This window comes from Vombatus ursinus, unplaced genomic scaffold (genome assembly GCF_900497805.2).
Source record: "Vombatus ursinus unplaced genomic scaffold, bare-nosed wombat genome assembly UNPS02014812.1, whole genome shotgun sequence".
In the NCBI taxonomy this organism is placed as follows: Eukaryota; Metazoa; Chordata; class Mammalia; order Diprotodontia; family Vombatidae; genus Vombatus; species Vombatus ursinus.
Genome location: NW_020954590.1, coordinates 12,545,219 through 12,561,619, shown reverse-complemented (window position 1 = coordinate 12,561,619; position 16,401 = coordinate 12,545,219). Strand labels below are relative to the sequence as shown.

The window sequence follows — 16,401 nt, the reverse complement described above, 5'->3', positions numbered from 1 at the left end:
GTAGATCCCTGGTTTCAAACGTGTGGGTACTGCCTTCTTAATGCATTTCACGACTACTTCACGTTGTCTTATATTGTGTGACTTTTACCTATTTTTTCCTATGAATTCTCCATGGAAGTTCTACTCATTATGGAAGAGGCTTTCTATATATTTAATTTTATTTTCCTTAGCATAATTAACACTGAATCTAACACAAATTACATTCTGATAGTTAAAATGAGAAAAAAAAATGTTCCCATCCTTCATCATGAATGAAAGCAAACCAAAACAGGCCCAAAGCAGGTAAGGATTCAATTTTAATATAAAATAGTTTTTTTATTTTAAGGAGAGGTTTGGGAGAAATTACTCTGTGCTTAATTATATGACACGATAAAATCAGACATGAATAAAATCTTCCACTGAATATTTTTAGCTTGCTAGATCTTCATTTGAAAAATGAAATAGAAGCAAAGAAAAATGATTAGCTGGCCATGACTTTGTTTAGAAAATAAAAATTTATGTGAATCAAGAGAAGAAACAATAATCTTTACTTCTGTGAACTGGTGACCTTAAATGTACCTTGTCCTAAGTGAACTTGATCCATAACATTTCAAATTTATGGAACCAAAAAATATGGAACTCATATTTTACAAAATCTGAAACCTCAAACTTGAGGAATTTTCAAACTAGAGTTCTATCTACCATGCATTAAGTAACATTGCCAAAATGTTCTCTACAAGAGGGAAATCCTGTTGGGTATCATAAACACCCAAAAGAAGGGGTCAAAATTCTGGGAACTCCAAAAGATGTTCAAGGCTCTTCCAGATACAGAATAGATCCTTAATTTGACCTATTCAATTCAATTCAAATTCAATAAACATTCATTCAGCATGAATATATGGTAGGCAACGAAAGCTCAGGGAGGAGATGTGACTAATGGAAGAGAGGAAATCCATGACTGAGAAAATTATTGTATTATGATAAAAATGGTATAAGGGGAAAGAAAACAGGGGATAGAGTTCCTAGTCGGCATTGTATTGTCAATGCTTTTTTTTTTTTTCCTTTTTGGTGAGGCAATTGGGGTTAAATGACTTACCCAAGGTCACACAGTTAGTAAGTGTCAAGTGTTTGAGGTCAGACTTGAACTCAAGTTGACCTGATTCCAAGGCTGGAATCAGGTACCACCTAGCTGCCCCTAGTCAATGCATTTTTACCACTCTAGCATGTCTTGGAGCTGGCTACTGTTTGAACTCCAAATTTTCAACTCAGTCTTTTGGGGTAATTTTTCCCCAAGAAAATGCAGCTTTCATTTTACAATGGGAGTCAATGAAAAAAAATGGACATAATTTTACAGAAATTGACTTTGAAAACAATTTTCAATGTAATTCACTCTTCTACAAAGAGATACCTTACAGAATTTGAGCTGATCCTATATCTCACTCTTGTTGGCTACAAAAGGAATTGACATTTTCATATTCTCAAATGAAAGGAATTAAAATAAGAAATTGTGATTTCCTAAATCTGTTTCTTTAATCCTAACCTTTAAATTCTCCTCCATTGATGTGACTGCCAAGCACAGTTACTTGTGATTCACATTTAGACATCTGGCTACAATTAGTAAAGGCAGTGAACATTCAAAAAAGAAAATTTAGTATTTTTGGTTCTCAGATATTTTTCATATGATATTTTCTGAATTTAAAACTTCATGTTGGTGACCAGAACATAATTGTCTATTAGAAACAGTGAATCATAGTATTTTTTGGACAAGATGGAATCTTAGAGATCATTTAGCCCAACACCTTCAATTTATATTGCAGAAATTCAGGTCAGTAGGTGTGAAATGATTTGTCCAAGGTGGCTGAACTGAGACTAGATCTTAGGTTTCCTGAATTCCAATCTACTGCCATTTCTATTATACTATATGACTTCTTAAATATATTAGTGTATCTTAATTAGCTATCTAAACTTCTATTATCTCTGTGTTTTTAATCACTATGGAGAATTTCACATGTCACTCATTTGTAGTTTTTGCCATGCCGGCTATATTTTGAGACATTTTATTCAAGCTTTACAGAGGTTTTCTGAACTTCTTTCAGACTAGTGGAAAAGACATAGATGTTCTCTCCTGTGCCCATTCCTATACGGTAGCATTAGAACTTGAGAAGTTAGTTAAGGGGATATCTTATCTATAAAGTGGCCTGGCTTGGTATATTGAGGTTCTCTTGTTCCTTTCTCAAGTCTAAGTGAAATTTGCCTTGACTGTCTTGTAATTAAAATTTTATCAAAGAAATAGTGGGCCTGATTTTACATTGGATAGATAACAGCTATTCAATTACCTTAAGGCTACAGACTCTAGAAGACATTAGAGTAGTGTAGCCATTGGGATGTGCAGTCATGTCTCCTTCCTTTATTTTTCTTAGCAATATAATATTCATGTGTACATTATTTAGTCACACATGCACATTTTGAAATGTTAATAAAAATAAAAGAATATGATTCATAGTGCCAATATGATACTGTCCCTTTTCAGGACACTAATGTCATTACATGAATCACTTCTAAGACCCTAGCCAAGGAGAAAAAGGCCAAAGAAGTTTTCTTAGGCTAGTTGTGACTGAGGAGAATAATAGCTAGATATTCTGGAATCTTATCTACAAGTCTGTATGTAGTACAGGGCTCTGATTCAATTGCTCCTCTTTCAATTAACTTATTCTGGACCAAAGATGCATTTTATGGCCCTTTGCTTCCATGAGTAAATTAAATGTTCCTTTCAAAGAACATTCTGTTCACTAGCTTAGGAGTTCTTAACCTGTGATCTCTGAATTTGTTTTTAACAAATGTATTATTAGCTGTATTTCTATAACTGCTTTTCTTTGTAATCCTATATATTTTGTTTTATGTATTCAAAAAGGTTAGTCTTGAGATGGGGTCCATGGGCTTCACCAGAAAACCAAAGGGGCCCATGGCACAAAGAACACCCACACTGGAGCATCAGTAGCCTTAATATTGCTTTCTTTTGATTTTACTTGATCCTGTTCAATTTCAGTGTTCCTGGAATCTTTTATGAACCAAAAGGTGCCAGACATAAAAGCATAACTTCATGGGGTCCTCCCCTCTCTTCCATATTCTAGTGCTCCCTTAACTTACTATATGGCTCTTGAAAAATAATTAATATCTCGATTTTTTTAAAAATTGGAAATAAAATCTGATGGATTTCACCAGATGAACTACTCAGTTTGTTTTCTTAAAGTGACAACCACAACCTGGTTCAGGCTGCAGATGACAAAAGTCATGGGAGAGAGGGAAAGCAAAAGACTAGCAGGATTATGAGAGGCAAGAAAGAGGGAAAAGAGAAGGGAAGAGAGAACAAAGAGGGGAAAGGGGAAGAGACAAAGGAAGAAGGAAGAGACAGGTGAAGAAGGGGAGAAATGAGACTGTCTTTTTTATCCCTTTGCCTCTTCTTAGATGGCTCCTATTTTATGTAATTGCTTCCTCAAAAGAGAAAAATCCTATGCCATACTTCAAAAACAAAAATTGAATAACTTAAAACTCACGAATTCCAAATTTCAAAAATACCAAATTTCCCCACATGTCGTCTGGCAAATACTTTTTGGTGTGTTAATGGAGGAGACAGGAGTGGGCTACTCCAGAGGGCCAGCATGGATGAGGAAACAAAGGCTTTGTGGGAGTTTTCCTAGGCTGCTTTGTGGAGGTGGCCCAACCCGAGGGATGGAGGCAAATTCAATGAATCTTCCTCAGACGACTTCCATCCATTGAAGATGTTATTGCCAGGTGTGCCAGCAGCAGGGAGATGATCGTAGGTGAGAAAAGTTCAAGATCTTGGGAGGGCAGCTTCTGTCTTCTGAACTCGTTCAGATGATGGTAACTCTTTGTGTTCAAGTTTAAATTAGTACAGTTTCATTGAAGCCTCAAACAGAGCTGACAATTCTTCTTCTGACTGAGGGCGTGGTGAAAGTTTAGTTACTCTTTCCTGAAATAACAAATGAAAGGGGTTATGTGGAATCTGGAAAAGTCTAAATGCTGTTAAATTATGCTGAACTGATCTGGTCTTTAGAAAAGAGTGATTTGGCAACAAAAGAACATGGCTTCTTCTTTTTTTTTTTCCCCAAAATCTTTTGCTGGATATACCACTTAACAACTATTACGGCAACTAGGTGATGCAGTGGATAGAGCACAGGGCTTGAAGTCAGGAAGATCAGAAGTTCAACAACGGCCTCAGACACTGTGTGACGCTGGGCAAGTCATTTAACCCCCTTTTGCCTTAGGTGCTCAGCTGTAAAAGGGGGACACACTGAAGAAAGAAATGGCAAACCACTTGGCTAAGAAAACCCCATGGAGAAGTCCATGGGGTGATGTAGAGTTGGACATGACTGAACGACAACAATTTATTAGGTGATGTTTATAGAATACGTGGGCTCCTTACAGCCATTATCCTGCTCCTCATAATGACCCTGTGTGGGTATTATGCACTACATTTCCAGATGAGGAAGCAAACTCAAGGAGATTAAGTGATTTTCCCAATATCATACAGCCAATAAATGAAAGAATTGGGATTGTAATCATACACTTTTTACTGTCCCATAGTTGCCTCCTCTTATGTCGTCCATTCCTCCAAATAGGAGACAAGTGCAGGAATTTTTCTGTTTTGTATGAGTTTTTGAAAGTTGGGTCTTCTTTCCCTACCACACCCCACTCTGCCTCTCTGTCCTGACCCCCAAAAGACCAACTAAATAAATAACCAAAATTCCAGTCAGTGAACTATGCCATACTACCTAGACCCAGAGGGATTACCCTAAAGTGGGAATGGCTGTGAATTCTTACCAAGATCACAGATTTGGAGCTGGAAGAGAGGCTATCTGGTTTTGGCCTCTTATTTTACAACTGAGGAAACTGAGCCCAGAGAGGTAAGTGACTTGCCCAATGTTGTACACATGAGAGGTAGGATTTGAACTCAGGTTCCATTATCTCCAGAGCCAGTGTTCTTTCCACTGCATGTTACCAATATAAAGCTATTTCCTAGCTCACTCTTCTGCCAGGGAGTGAGCGGTTGTGTCTTCTGCACATTGCAGTGTTGTGTGTTGTAGCCAGCCTGTGATGTGGGGTTTGACCACAGGTATCAGCCAAGTTGTTTCTTCCAATGGGAACTATCCTCTCTGGTGATATATTATGCAGGAATCAGCATGTCATTCTTACAACATTAAATCTTACCTACAGTAATAAGGGAAAATGAAAATTGCATTAGTCTTTCATAATTGCAAAATTTAGAAGTTACCACAGCAGCCTTGGAAGTTTTCACTTAGAACCTCATGGATACTGTAAAAAATGAAGGAAAACAATGCTATGTGATTCCAAGGCCCCTTCTGGCTCCACACATATATGAATTTATACACATGTGTGCTAGAGAAGGAAGGAAGGCGGGAGGGAGAGAGGAATGAAAGGAAGTAAGAGAAAGAAAGAAAAGAAGGAAGGAAGGAGGGAAAGGAGGGAGGGAAGAAAGGAAGGAGAGAGGAAATGAATAAGGGAAGGAAGAAAGAAAAGGGAAAGAAAGAGAAAGGACAATATAAAGAGAAAGGAAGAAAGAAGGAAATAAGGAAGGAAAGAAAGACCCACATCAACCTCAAAGCAAAACTAGTTAAGGATTCCTTTGAACTGGCAAATATTCACCAAGTGACTATATAACAATGACACAAGTTTTCTAGTGGTTCTTATAACCAATCTTATTTTGCAGTAAACAATCTTATTTGTAGTCATGACTAGTAGTCAGCACTATTTTAGCAATTTAGCAGCACTATTTTAATACAATTAGCAAACTCATTTTGTCTGATGCTGGCAAAAATAAACAGAGTTGGCTTTGGAGTCAGAAGGACCTGGGTTAACTGACTTTCACATACTGGCTATGTGACATTGGATAAGTCACTATTGCAGAGAAGATGCTAATTGGCACTGGTAGAAGTTCTTCACTACCAGTTCCTTACGATGATTTTTTTTTAAAAGTAGTTTTGCTCAATCTATTTTTCACAGTGTGACGTGACATGTTAAGCAATCAGAATAACTACTAATTAACTTGTTATTTTAGTGGATGTTCTTGAATTTTCAACCCTGTCTGAAATTACATTTTACAATGAAAATTTGAGAACTCTAACTCATATGGAAGAAAATTGTTGATTTGTTGCTGGCAGTTGAAAAAGTCATGGCTAGTGACTAAAGCCAGATTATCAAAAATATCTACCGATGCTAGATGTTGCATATGGCCTTCTTTTGGCTTGCTTTGTCAGTTTTGCTTAATAGTATTATTTTGATTGTTATGGTTGTTGTTGGGGGTGGGGTGGGGTGTTCTGGTATTTTGGTCCATAACTGGTATAAAACAGAAAAGTTCATTAATGAATTTTTTTTTTAAAAACCCAGCAGGTCAGAATATACTGATTTAGTGGAAAGGCTAGATTTGGAGATAGGGGAAGTGGTAACAAATCTTACTTCTACTTATTACCTATAAGACATGGTTAAATCATTTTATCTCTCTGGGCCTCTGTTTCTTCTTAGTAAATTGAAGAGGTTGGACTAGATGACCTGACCTCGAAGGTCCTTCTTTCATCTTTCATTTTTATGATCCTAAGATCAGACAATTTAATGAGAAAATCACAGACTTTTGTTTATTTATTTTTGGTGATAAAATAGCAAATATTCCTGGCACTGGATTAACAAAAAGGTAAAAGGCAATCACTTTTCACAGGTTCCCTTGTGGAATGAGTATCTCTTTATATGTCCTATCTAAAGTCAGAGGCTACTTTCTAAATCAAGGACAGTCCTTGATTTTAGCCACCTAGTCCTGGTTGAGTACTGACCAGTTTGAAGGGCTCTCTTAAAAATTATCCTGCTTGCTCTTTTTGTGGTGGCTAAGAATTGGAAATCAAAGAGATGCTCATCATTTGGGGAATGGCTAAACAAGCTGTGGTATATGATTGTGATGGAATATTAATATGCTATAAGAAATGACAAGCAAGATGACTTCAGAAAAACCTGGAAAGACTTATATTAACTGATGAAAAGTGAAGTGAACAGAACCAGGAGAACTGCATACATGGTAACAGCAATATTGTTCAATGAAGAATGGTTAATGACTTAGCTATTCTCAGCAATACAATGATTCAAGAAAATCCCAAAGGACTAATGAAGCATACTATCTGCCTCCAGAGGAAGAACTGATATTGTTTGAAGCACGCTATTTTTCACTTTCTTTCATTTTTTTTCCTTTTATTTGAGTCTTCCTGGACAAAATGACTAATATGGAGATGTTTTACGTGATTGCAAATGTATAACCTATATTTGATTGCTTGCCATCTCAGGGAGAGGGAAGGGGAATGAGGGAGGGAAGGATAGAATTTGGAACTCAAAACTTAAAAAAAATGTTAAAAATTGTTTTAACATCTAATGGGGAAAAATAAAACATATTTTTAAAATTACCCTGCTCAATACAAACTGAAATTGTGACTCAAAGAAAAGAGATTAAGTCTTCCCAAACTATATGAATATCTGCCTTGAATAGAGAAATATTAAGTGACTCTAAATTATGGTGTTTAAAATATGTTTGTATGTACATATATACAACCACGTATATTTGGAGTCAAGGGCTTTTAGACATGACATAACTTGGTAAAACATGTTTATATTAGCTATAAATATGCTGAGGGTAGAAAAATTATTAGGTTTTATCCCCACCCCCACCCCCACCTCCAACTGCATTTGACACATTTTGTTGACTTGACACTTCCTAGTATACTTTCCCCCTCTCTCTTGCCTCCCCCACCCCCAAAAACAATCAAACTCTCAAAAGTATGTTCCGAAAACTGTTAAGCAAAACTGTAATAAGTTTAATTTTAAAAGTACTGCTGTCCTTAAAAAAATTACAGAAACAACTAACTTTCCTTAAGGAAAGGTTATAGTGAAACTTTAAAGTAAAGCAGTGAAACTTTCAAAATATTTTCACCCTATTTCATGGGAGAGACTGTCAAGAATACTCCATGGATGGGGGAAGGTGGGAGGTAGATAAAGGAGATTTTTGTTAATTGAGGATACAACATTCAGGAAAACTCTAGAGAGTGGAAGAAAAATTTTATTGCAAATCCAAAGCATCTTGGGCGTCTTACCTCGATTCTCAACCGACAGCACTTTGGTTGCATCATAGAAGTATCATGTAACAACACCTGGCTTTGTGTTTGTGCAGTTCTTTATGGAAAAACATAAAGGCAAAGGGACATTTAGCATCTCCTCCCTCCTCCCTCCCCTTTGTCCCTCTTAAGAAAGGTCTGCACTGCAGGGTGAGCTTGCGAAAGAGAAGCAAAGTGTCTCCAGGGAGACTCTTAGGTTTCATTTCTTTTTACATAAAACAAGATGAATCTTTTTTTTTTTTCTCCTAGAAAGATATAAAACTTTCAAATACTTGCATCTCGTGGCGAGGACACTGAGGACCGTCTGGCTTACCTGAGGCAGCGTGCCTTTGACTAGCGCGGGGATATCAGCTTTGGAATAACCAAGGGCGGCTAAGCCATTATCAACATTCAGATCAAACAAAAATTTCCGGAGCGTGTCAGCCAAAATAAGCCCAGCGTCTTTGATTTTGGCAGTGCGGATGTCGGCTCCTGAAATAAGACATAAAGGCTGGACTGTAGGATAGAAAGAGGGGAGGAAGCCTGCTCTGAGCTGGATTTAATCACAATATCAACTGAAGACCTAATTTGCACATAACTGTCATCTCTCTAACCCCAAGGAGAAGGGCCAGCAATGTTGTCTTTGCCTGAAGTTAGAATAACTTGTAAAATATGGCATGGAACCAACCAGGCGTGGCGACGCCGCCGAGGAAACATGTAATACCTCTGGCTGAGGACAGACAAGTTGGCAGATGGAGCCAACTCCTTTTCCCGCCTCTCCCGAACTATCCTTTTTGAAAAATGACCTTGACCAAAAACAAACAAAAAAAGCAACCACTCAAATCCTTCCTCTGAAATCCCCCCAAACTTGCCCTTGGCTTAGTGGGAGGGAAAGGAAAAGAGAAAGGGATGAAAAGAGCCCAAGAAAGTAAGCCTGGGAGGAGGGTGGGGGAGCGACTTGCATCTGAAAGTGGAGGCTAAGACACTTTTATAGGAGAAAAGTTGACAATCGTCAATTTCAAGGACTGGAATTTGCTGACATCTAGAGGTGTATTATTTTAATGTCTCATCTCTCTCCTCCCCAGCAATATTTTGATTCCTGAAGGTAGATGCTTTGTAAACACCTTTCTCTTCAGCAGAGATACAGAAAAAAAAAATACAAGAAAGGCCATGAAAATAAGAGCAATTACAACAAAACAGGAAAATAATCAGAACATACATATATGTATATATACATATACATACATAAAAACACACAGATATGTACATTGCAGGAAATACCTTCTGGTTCTTATTATATTCAATTGATCAATCAGTTGGTTTCATTAGATTGCAAGCTCCCAAAAGGCAGGGACAGCCAATAAATAATAAGAAGCTGTGGGCCATGTACATAAAGATTCTCTGAAATGACAGTTTCTACTGTGGACATTTATAATGATGAGGAGAGGAGATATTAAGATTGTAAACAAGTCTAAAGTTTGGAAGGAGAGATTCTGATATTTTTATGAATTCATTCTGTTAATAATTCCTAGGAAAACAGGTCTGCAGTACATTAAGGAATACTATACCCTCAGATAGGGACACATGTAAAGGACAGAAGAGCAAAGGCAATTTTATTCTGTTTTTCAAGACCTTCAGGTAGCAAGATTCCATAATCACCTTCTTAAATGGTCTAACCACCATTATTGTCAAGAAATTAAGACCTATATAAACCTAAAGTAATATTATCATCAAGCCTAACTATAACCTCTTATGCTTCAGTTTAAGCCGTCAGTAAAAAATAAGTACAAAGATTAACTATACTCTCTATACAATGATTCTTCCATCTTTATGACTGTTTTAGTAATTCAGCTGTACCTTCTGCTATACTTTGAAAGTTGGCAAACTTGGGAGACAAGTATCTTAGGATAATGTAGGGAATTATTTGAAGGAAGAAAAAGGAAAGTTTGACAAGGTACAGAAAAATCTGTGGATTACTCATTTTAGAGACTAGTCCCTTTTTGGCAATGGAGGTGACTGCATCAAAAGACAGTAATGTATATTTCCTTTTGTTAGAAATCAGGTCATAGCTTAAAAACAATAATTCAGATTTACAGAAAATATAAAAATAAACCCAATAAAATGATACAAATACTAACTAGATATAGAGCAGTAGGATGGGAAGGCAGCTTGGCTATTGAGTTATTCAGTCAGCCTAGGTTTAGAGGAGCTGAAGTGTGGCTTAGGCAGGAGGCTGAAATATGAGAGGAGTATTTTTATAGCTTCGCTGATTCTGGGAGGGCAGCCATGAAATATGCCATCAAAAACTCTACATTTCCTTGTGAGGTATATTACAATGTAAAAATATTGGTGCTGGATGGAAACAGTCTCAGATCACTTAAAGAATATTTTTTAAAGTGGAAGAAAAAGGGGAAAAGTAGAAGGCAGCTAACTGGCACAGTGGATAGAGCACTGGGCCTGGAGTCAGGAAGACCTGAGTTCAAATTCAGCCTCAGGCTCTTACTAGTTGTGTGACCCTGGGCAAGTCACTTAACCCTGTTTGCTTCAGTTCCCTCACCTGTAAAATGAGTTGGAGAAAGAAATGGCAAACCACTCTAGTATATTTGCCAAGAAAACCCCATGTGAAGTCATGAAGAGTTGGACGTGACTGAACAACAGAAGGAAAGTTCAAAATTTCCAAAAAGGTCTTAAAGCATTTTAATGACTCAGTAGAGCATGGCATAAAACAAACTTGAATAAAACAAAAGTTATATTTTTGTAACTGAAGTTTTACATTGCTGAAAGGACAAATGATTAGTTCTTAATACACAAGTCTTACCCAAAAGGAGAGCTAATTTCTCAATACTTTCATTAACTTTCTTGGATGTTAATTAATTTTAGCCTCTAGATTATCTTTGCTAACCATAATTTAAAGTTAACAATTGGGGCTCCTCCTCCCTACAAAGTCTAGATACATTACAAAGCCAACCTGGTACCAGTCTGGGGCTGGTACATCCCAGAGAAAGGGAAAAGTGAAATAGAATATCTTTCCCCCACTGAAGATTAACAAAAATGATCACAGGAAAGTCAATCTTCCTGCAGCAATATCAAATTGCTTTGTGACAATGCTCATTTATCCTAGGTTTCTTTGAGTAACATAATATGAATAATATAATGAGAATAAGAGAGCTGAGGTCTCTGCATACTCAATGCACACCCAGGGAATCACCTGGAACCCAGGAAGGATCACAGACACAGAAATGTACAAGAGCACAGACAAGAAGTAGAGGGACATAAACAGCACAGAGTTCAAGGAAGTTTGGCATGTACTGTTAACTTTTAAAAGAATTGGAAAATGAAGCCAGAATAACATGATGACATATTCTGGCTAAATAAATATCCTGGCTAATAGAGAGTTAGCATCTATAGTATAAGTATTTCAACAATTTTCAATTCTTTGAAAATTGTTAATATACTTGTGCTGTATGTAAAGTTCCCCAATTAGATAATAAAGAATTGGGAGGGGGATGGAGAAGGAAGCAGCAAGGCCCCAAATGAAAACGTCATCAATGTCCAAAATAATTCTGAGGATCTTTTAGGGTCTGAAAGTGCACCAGAATTATCATTAAGGACATCAATTATATAATATATCAATATTGTATCAATACAATATCACTTCCCAAAATCTTATTTGGATTTACTGGGTATGGGATTTTGGATAAGTGGGATTTTATGGTATAGCCTGGATTTAATTCAATTTGTTAAAATTATTTTTATCATTTGTCAAAAATAGATATAACAGTTGCTTGCGATATCAATGGAAGATTAGGAGTTGTACTTTTGGGAATGAGGGAAATTGGTGAATACTATTAATTGCTGTGAAATTAGTGGAAACTATTTCTATTTAATTGCTCATGCTTATAGGATCTAGAGCTGAGAGAGAACTTTAAAAATATATAACCTAACTCCTTTGTTTTACAGATGAGGAAATTAAGGCCAGGAAATATTAAATGTATTGTTAATCACATTAAAGAATCATAGAGTTGAAAGGAAACTTAGTGGTCATAGGATCAGAGCTGAGAGAGACCTCAGAAGTAAGTGTCTAAATCCATGATTTTACAGATAAGGATCTAAAACCCAAAGGGTCTCAGTGACTTGTCTGGGGTGGCAAAGTCAGTCTTTGAACCCAGATCCTTGGACATTAAAGCCAAAGCCAGTTTTGTTTTTCAGTCCTTTCAGTCACGTCTGACTCTGTGATCCCATTTGGGGTTTTCTTGGCAGAGATACTGGAGCCGTTTGCCATTTTCTTCTCTAGCTCATTTTGCAGATGAGGAAACTGAAGCAAATAGGGTTAACTGATTTGCCCAGTATCACACAGCCAGTAAGTGTCTGGGACGAGATTTGAACTCATGAAGATGAGTCTGACTCCAGGTCCACCACTCTATGCACTATGGCGCCACCTAGCTGCCCCAAAGCCAAAGCTGTGTAGTTCATTTATCTATCCAAAGCAAAAAGTCCCTCTCTAGAATCTCTTAATTGATGGCCCTCTGGCCTCTTTGAATACTTCACAAGAAAGCTTTCCATACTTAGAAATTTCTTTCTTATGTTCAGCTGAAACATGCCTGTTGAATAACTAGTCCTCTCATCGTGTTTATTGATATATAGTTTAGGAACATTTAATAAGAACAATCACTATTGTTCAGTTGAACTCTTTGTGACCCCATTTGGGGTTTTCTTGGAAAAGATTTTGGAGTGGTTTGCTGTTTCCTTCTCCAGCTCATTTAACAGATGAGGAAACTGAGGCAAACAGGGTTAAGTGACTTTCCAGGGGTCACACAGCTAATAAGGCTGGATTTGAACTCAGATCTTTGAACAATCGCTACAAAATACTAATAAACTCTTGTAAGGAATGGGTCCAGTAGGCAGAAGGCTAGTCTTCACTAGCCACTTTCTAGATAGTTATACCTGGGTAAGTCACTTGATCTCTATAAGCCTCAATTGTCCCATCTATCAAATAGGGATAATACTTTACTTACCTGAAGGCAAGAGGAAGAACCAGATGATCACTTATAGTCTTTCCCAACTCTAAAATTTTGATTCCATGAAATAATGTCATAATGTAAGGTGAATTTTTGATTTATTTTGTGGTATCAAACTCTTCCCTCTCAACAATAGTTTTACATGATTGTATACTGTTTTGCCAATGGCAAGCAACATTGAGAAGTTTATGTCATTCATACTTATAAAGTAATAGATTTGTGAACAGCAGGATCATACCCAGAATCTTTGCAGTCTCCAAGTGCCGCTCAGGAAACATTTGTGCCGTGAAAGTAAATACTGCCGGGGATGTGAGGACCACAGAAAGGCCATGTGGCTGCAGGGAAAAAACAAAACACAACACCAAAAAATGAGGAGTATTCATGAATGTGAGAATTTGTTTTTCAACCAGCTGGATCTAAACACTGATTCAAATAATGGAACATTATCCCAAAGCTATCAAAAATAGACAATGATTTAAAAAAAATTACCACCAAAGAATGGTCCACATTATAATCCTTTGCTTTATATGTCTTCACCAAACCAGAAATTGGGTAAGACATCCCATGGCTGGAAACAAAAGAAATTTCTCATTCAGATACATGGATGTGATCATTTCAAGTCTCTAAATAAACAATAGAAAATTTTATCATGAAAAATTCTCCTCTAGGTATGGTACTTTATAAAAGATACTAATGAAATGGACTATATGATTACCACATAAAATTCTGTTTCATGTAAGCCTGCTCACTTCTCCTCACCCTTCCCTAGTTGACCTGGGAAGCTAGAGATACTACAGCTAGAGATGTGCCTTGTTCATGAACAAAACCTGTCAAGTATTTCAATCCCAATGCTTATAGTATTTTGTGAGAAATGAATGTTGATACAAGAGGAAAAAAAAAAGTACCCATCTGTCCCCCCCAGCTTAATTGGCCTTCTCATCTCCAAAGATGAGATGGTATCACCCGGAAAGCTTCTTTCACCAAATATAATGGAGTTTTTAATGAATAACCTGACGATGCTTCCTCAGCACACCCTCCCTACAGGATGTTGTCTTCACTGGAAAAGCTACAGAAGAAAGGGAACATTGAGAATGCAATGTGTTCCTTGGCAACACATTACAGTCATCCCTGATATTTTACCAAATGCTCCATTTAGTGAGATTGGATAAATAGTTCTGCACAATTATGAAAGACTCCAGAATATTTCTAGTGCTAGTAAATGTACTAATTAATCTATGAGGTTATATAATCCATGTTTTTACCTATGTGTTTTGTGTCCTGTTTTGTATTATATTATGTGTATATGGAATCCCTGGTTTCCTTCAAAACTAAGCTCAAGCACACCTTCTACATGAAGCCTTTCCTGATCTCTCCTACACAGCTTCTAGTGCCCTTCCTCTCCCAAATACCTTGTATTCATTTTGTACAATATTCTGTGTGTATGGATACACACATATACATGTATGCATATATAAATATATATGTGTGCATCTGTATCTATCTATATATATAATATGTTTCCATTAGAATATAATCTCCCTGAGGTTAGGCACGGTTTAATTTTTTTAAATTTTATTTATTTATTTATTTTTGCTTTTTGATGAGGCAATTGGGGTCGAATGACTTCCCTAGGGTCACACAGCTAGTAAATGTCAAGTGTCTCAGGATGCATTTGAACTCAGGTCCTCCTGACTCCAAGGCTGGAACTTTATCCACTGTGCCACTTAACTGCCCCTTAATTTTTAACTTTGTAGCCCCAGTACCCAGCATATAAGTAGGCGTTTAATAAATGCTTGTTGATTGATTGTTCGTAAGTTCTTTGAGCAACTAGGTGGTTAAGTGGATCGAGCCTGTTGCTAGGAAGACCTGAGTTACAATCTGGTCTCAGACACTTCCTAGCTGTGTGACCCTGGGCAAGTCACTTAACCTTGTTTGCCTCAGTTTCCTCATCTGTAAAATGAACTAAAGAAGGAAATGGCAAACCGCTCCAGTATCTCTGCCAAGAAAACCTTAAAAAGGGGTCACGAAGAGTTGGACACAACAAAAACAACTAAAAAAATGTTCTTTGAGTATAAGGAAAAAGCTTTATTCATTCTTTAAAATCTCTTTGAATACTTAGAGTAGTATAGGCACTTAAATGTAGAAATTGAGTTAAACAGAGCACTATTGGAGAAGGTTAGTTCTACTAATCATTTTTTTACTTTTTGGAGATGGTAGAGAGTTTAAAAGAATAAATGTCTTGCTTGAAGTCAACAATTAATGACATCAATTTATTCAACAAATATTTAATGAATATCTACCATGTGTGAATTGGCATCTCAGATATCGACAGTAAGATTCATTTCCTGAACGCATGGGTTTTACAGTCTAATAGATGACTATAAACTATCTATTAACTGAGAAAACATTTACAGTAGGTTAAGTTGAAGTTCTCATAACAGTATCTCTAAATTTGCCCACTTGTCTTAAATCTAGATGTTGAGATGAAGAAATCAGATCTGGGCTTAACTTACCAGAGATGAACTCCAGCATTTCCAAAGCCAATACCAGCAAAAGCGCTTGCCAAGTGCATGTTTGACCTTGCCTCAAGGTCATCAGGATTTCTGACAGCTCTGTGAGCAACAGAAATAAATACCCAACATTAAAATATCAGCACTGGTATTACCACTTGGAAAAAGACCTGCCTGAGAGAAAGATAAGAAAAGAATGTGACATTCTGTAGGAAAAAAAGTTGGTTGAATAATTCAAACTAGTTTCCTAAATCAAACCAAAGGGAGAAATATTGTTCAATAAATGGTTTCAGTAGAGGAATAATAAATATGCTGTCACATTGGCCATATGAGACAAAAGCCCTGTGGGAAGCAAAGCACTGACCCTTAAATTTTAAGACATTGCTTTAGTCAGAGGCTCATTTTTCTTCTTCAACTGTAAATGATCATGACTAAAACCACAGGCTAAATGTGTATGTATGTGTGTGTGTGTGTGTGTGCGCGCGCGTGTATATACACATGTATATAAGATATATGTATATGTGTGTATACATACATGCATACATATACATACACATAGGATTATAATAGAATTCTCTCTGGAGTCAACAGTTGCCTGTACATACCAGGAAGCTTGTACAGACTAGTACATATTCTTTCATTTATGGTTGCTTCAAGATGGATCCATTTGGAACATCTTTTGGTATCTTTAGAAACAATACACACCTTTTAAAATTTGTGATGATAGAA

The 16,401-nt window shown here is 36.8% G+C and overlaps 1 protein-coding gene across 1 annotated transcript in view; it reads right to left on the bottom strand.

Moving 5' to 3' along the window:
• Positions 1-1,104: 1,104 nt before the first annotated feature.
• Positions 1,105-16,401, bottom strand: part of LOC114054083 (hydroxyacid-oxoacid transhydrogenase, mitochondrial) — a 37,982-nt gene continuing 22,685 nt past the window's right edge. The window contains exons 10-14 of the mRNA XM_027877186.1: positions 15,676-15,774; positions 13,652-13,730; positions 13,401-13,497; positions 8,479-8,636; positions 1,105-3,970 (exon numbers count right to left, since the gene is read on the bottom strand). Coding sequence (XP_027732987.1) covers positions 3,887-3,970; positions 8,479-8,636; positions 13,401-13,497; positions 13,652-13,730; positions 15,676-15,774 — 517 coding nt within the window. The 3' untranslated portion in view covers positions 1,105-3,886. The remainder of the gene's footprint in view (positions 3,971-8,478; positions 8,637-13,400; positions 13,498-13,651; positions 13,731-15,675; positions 15,775-16,401) is intronic.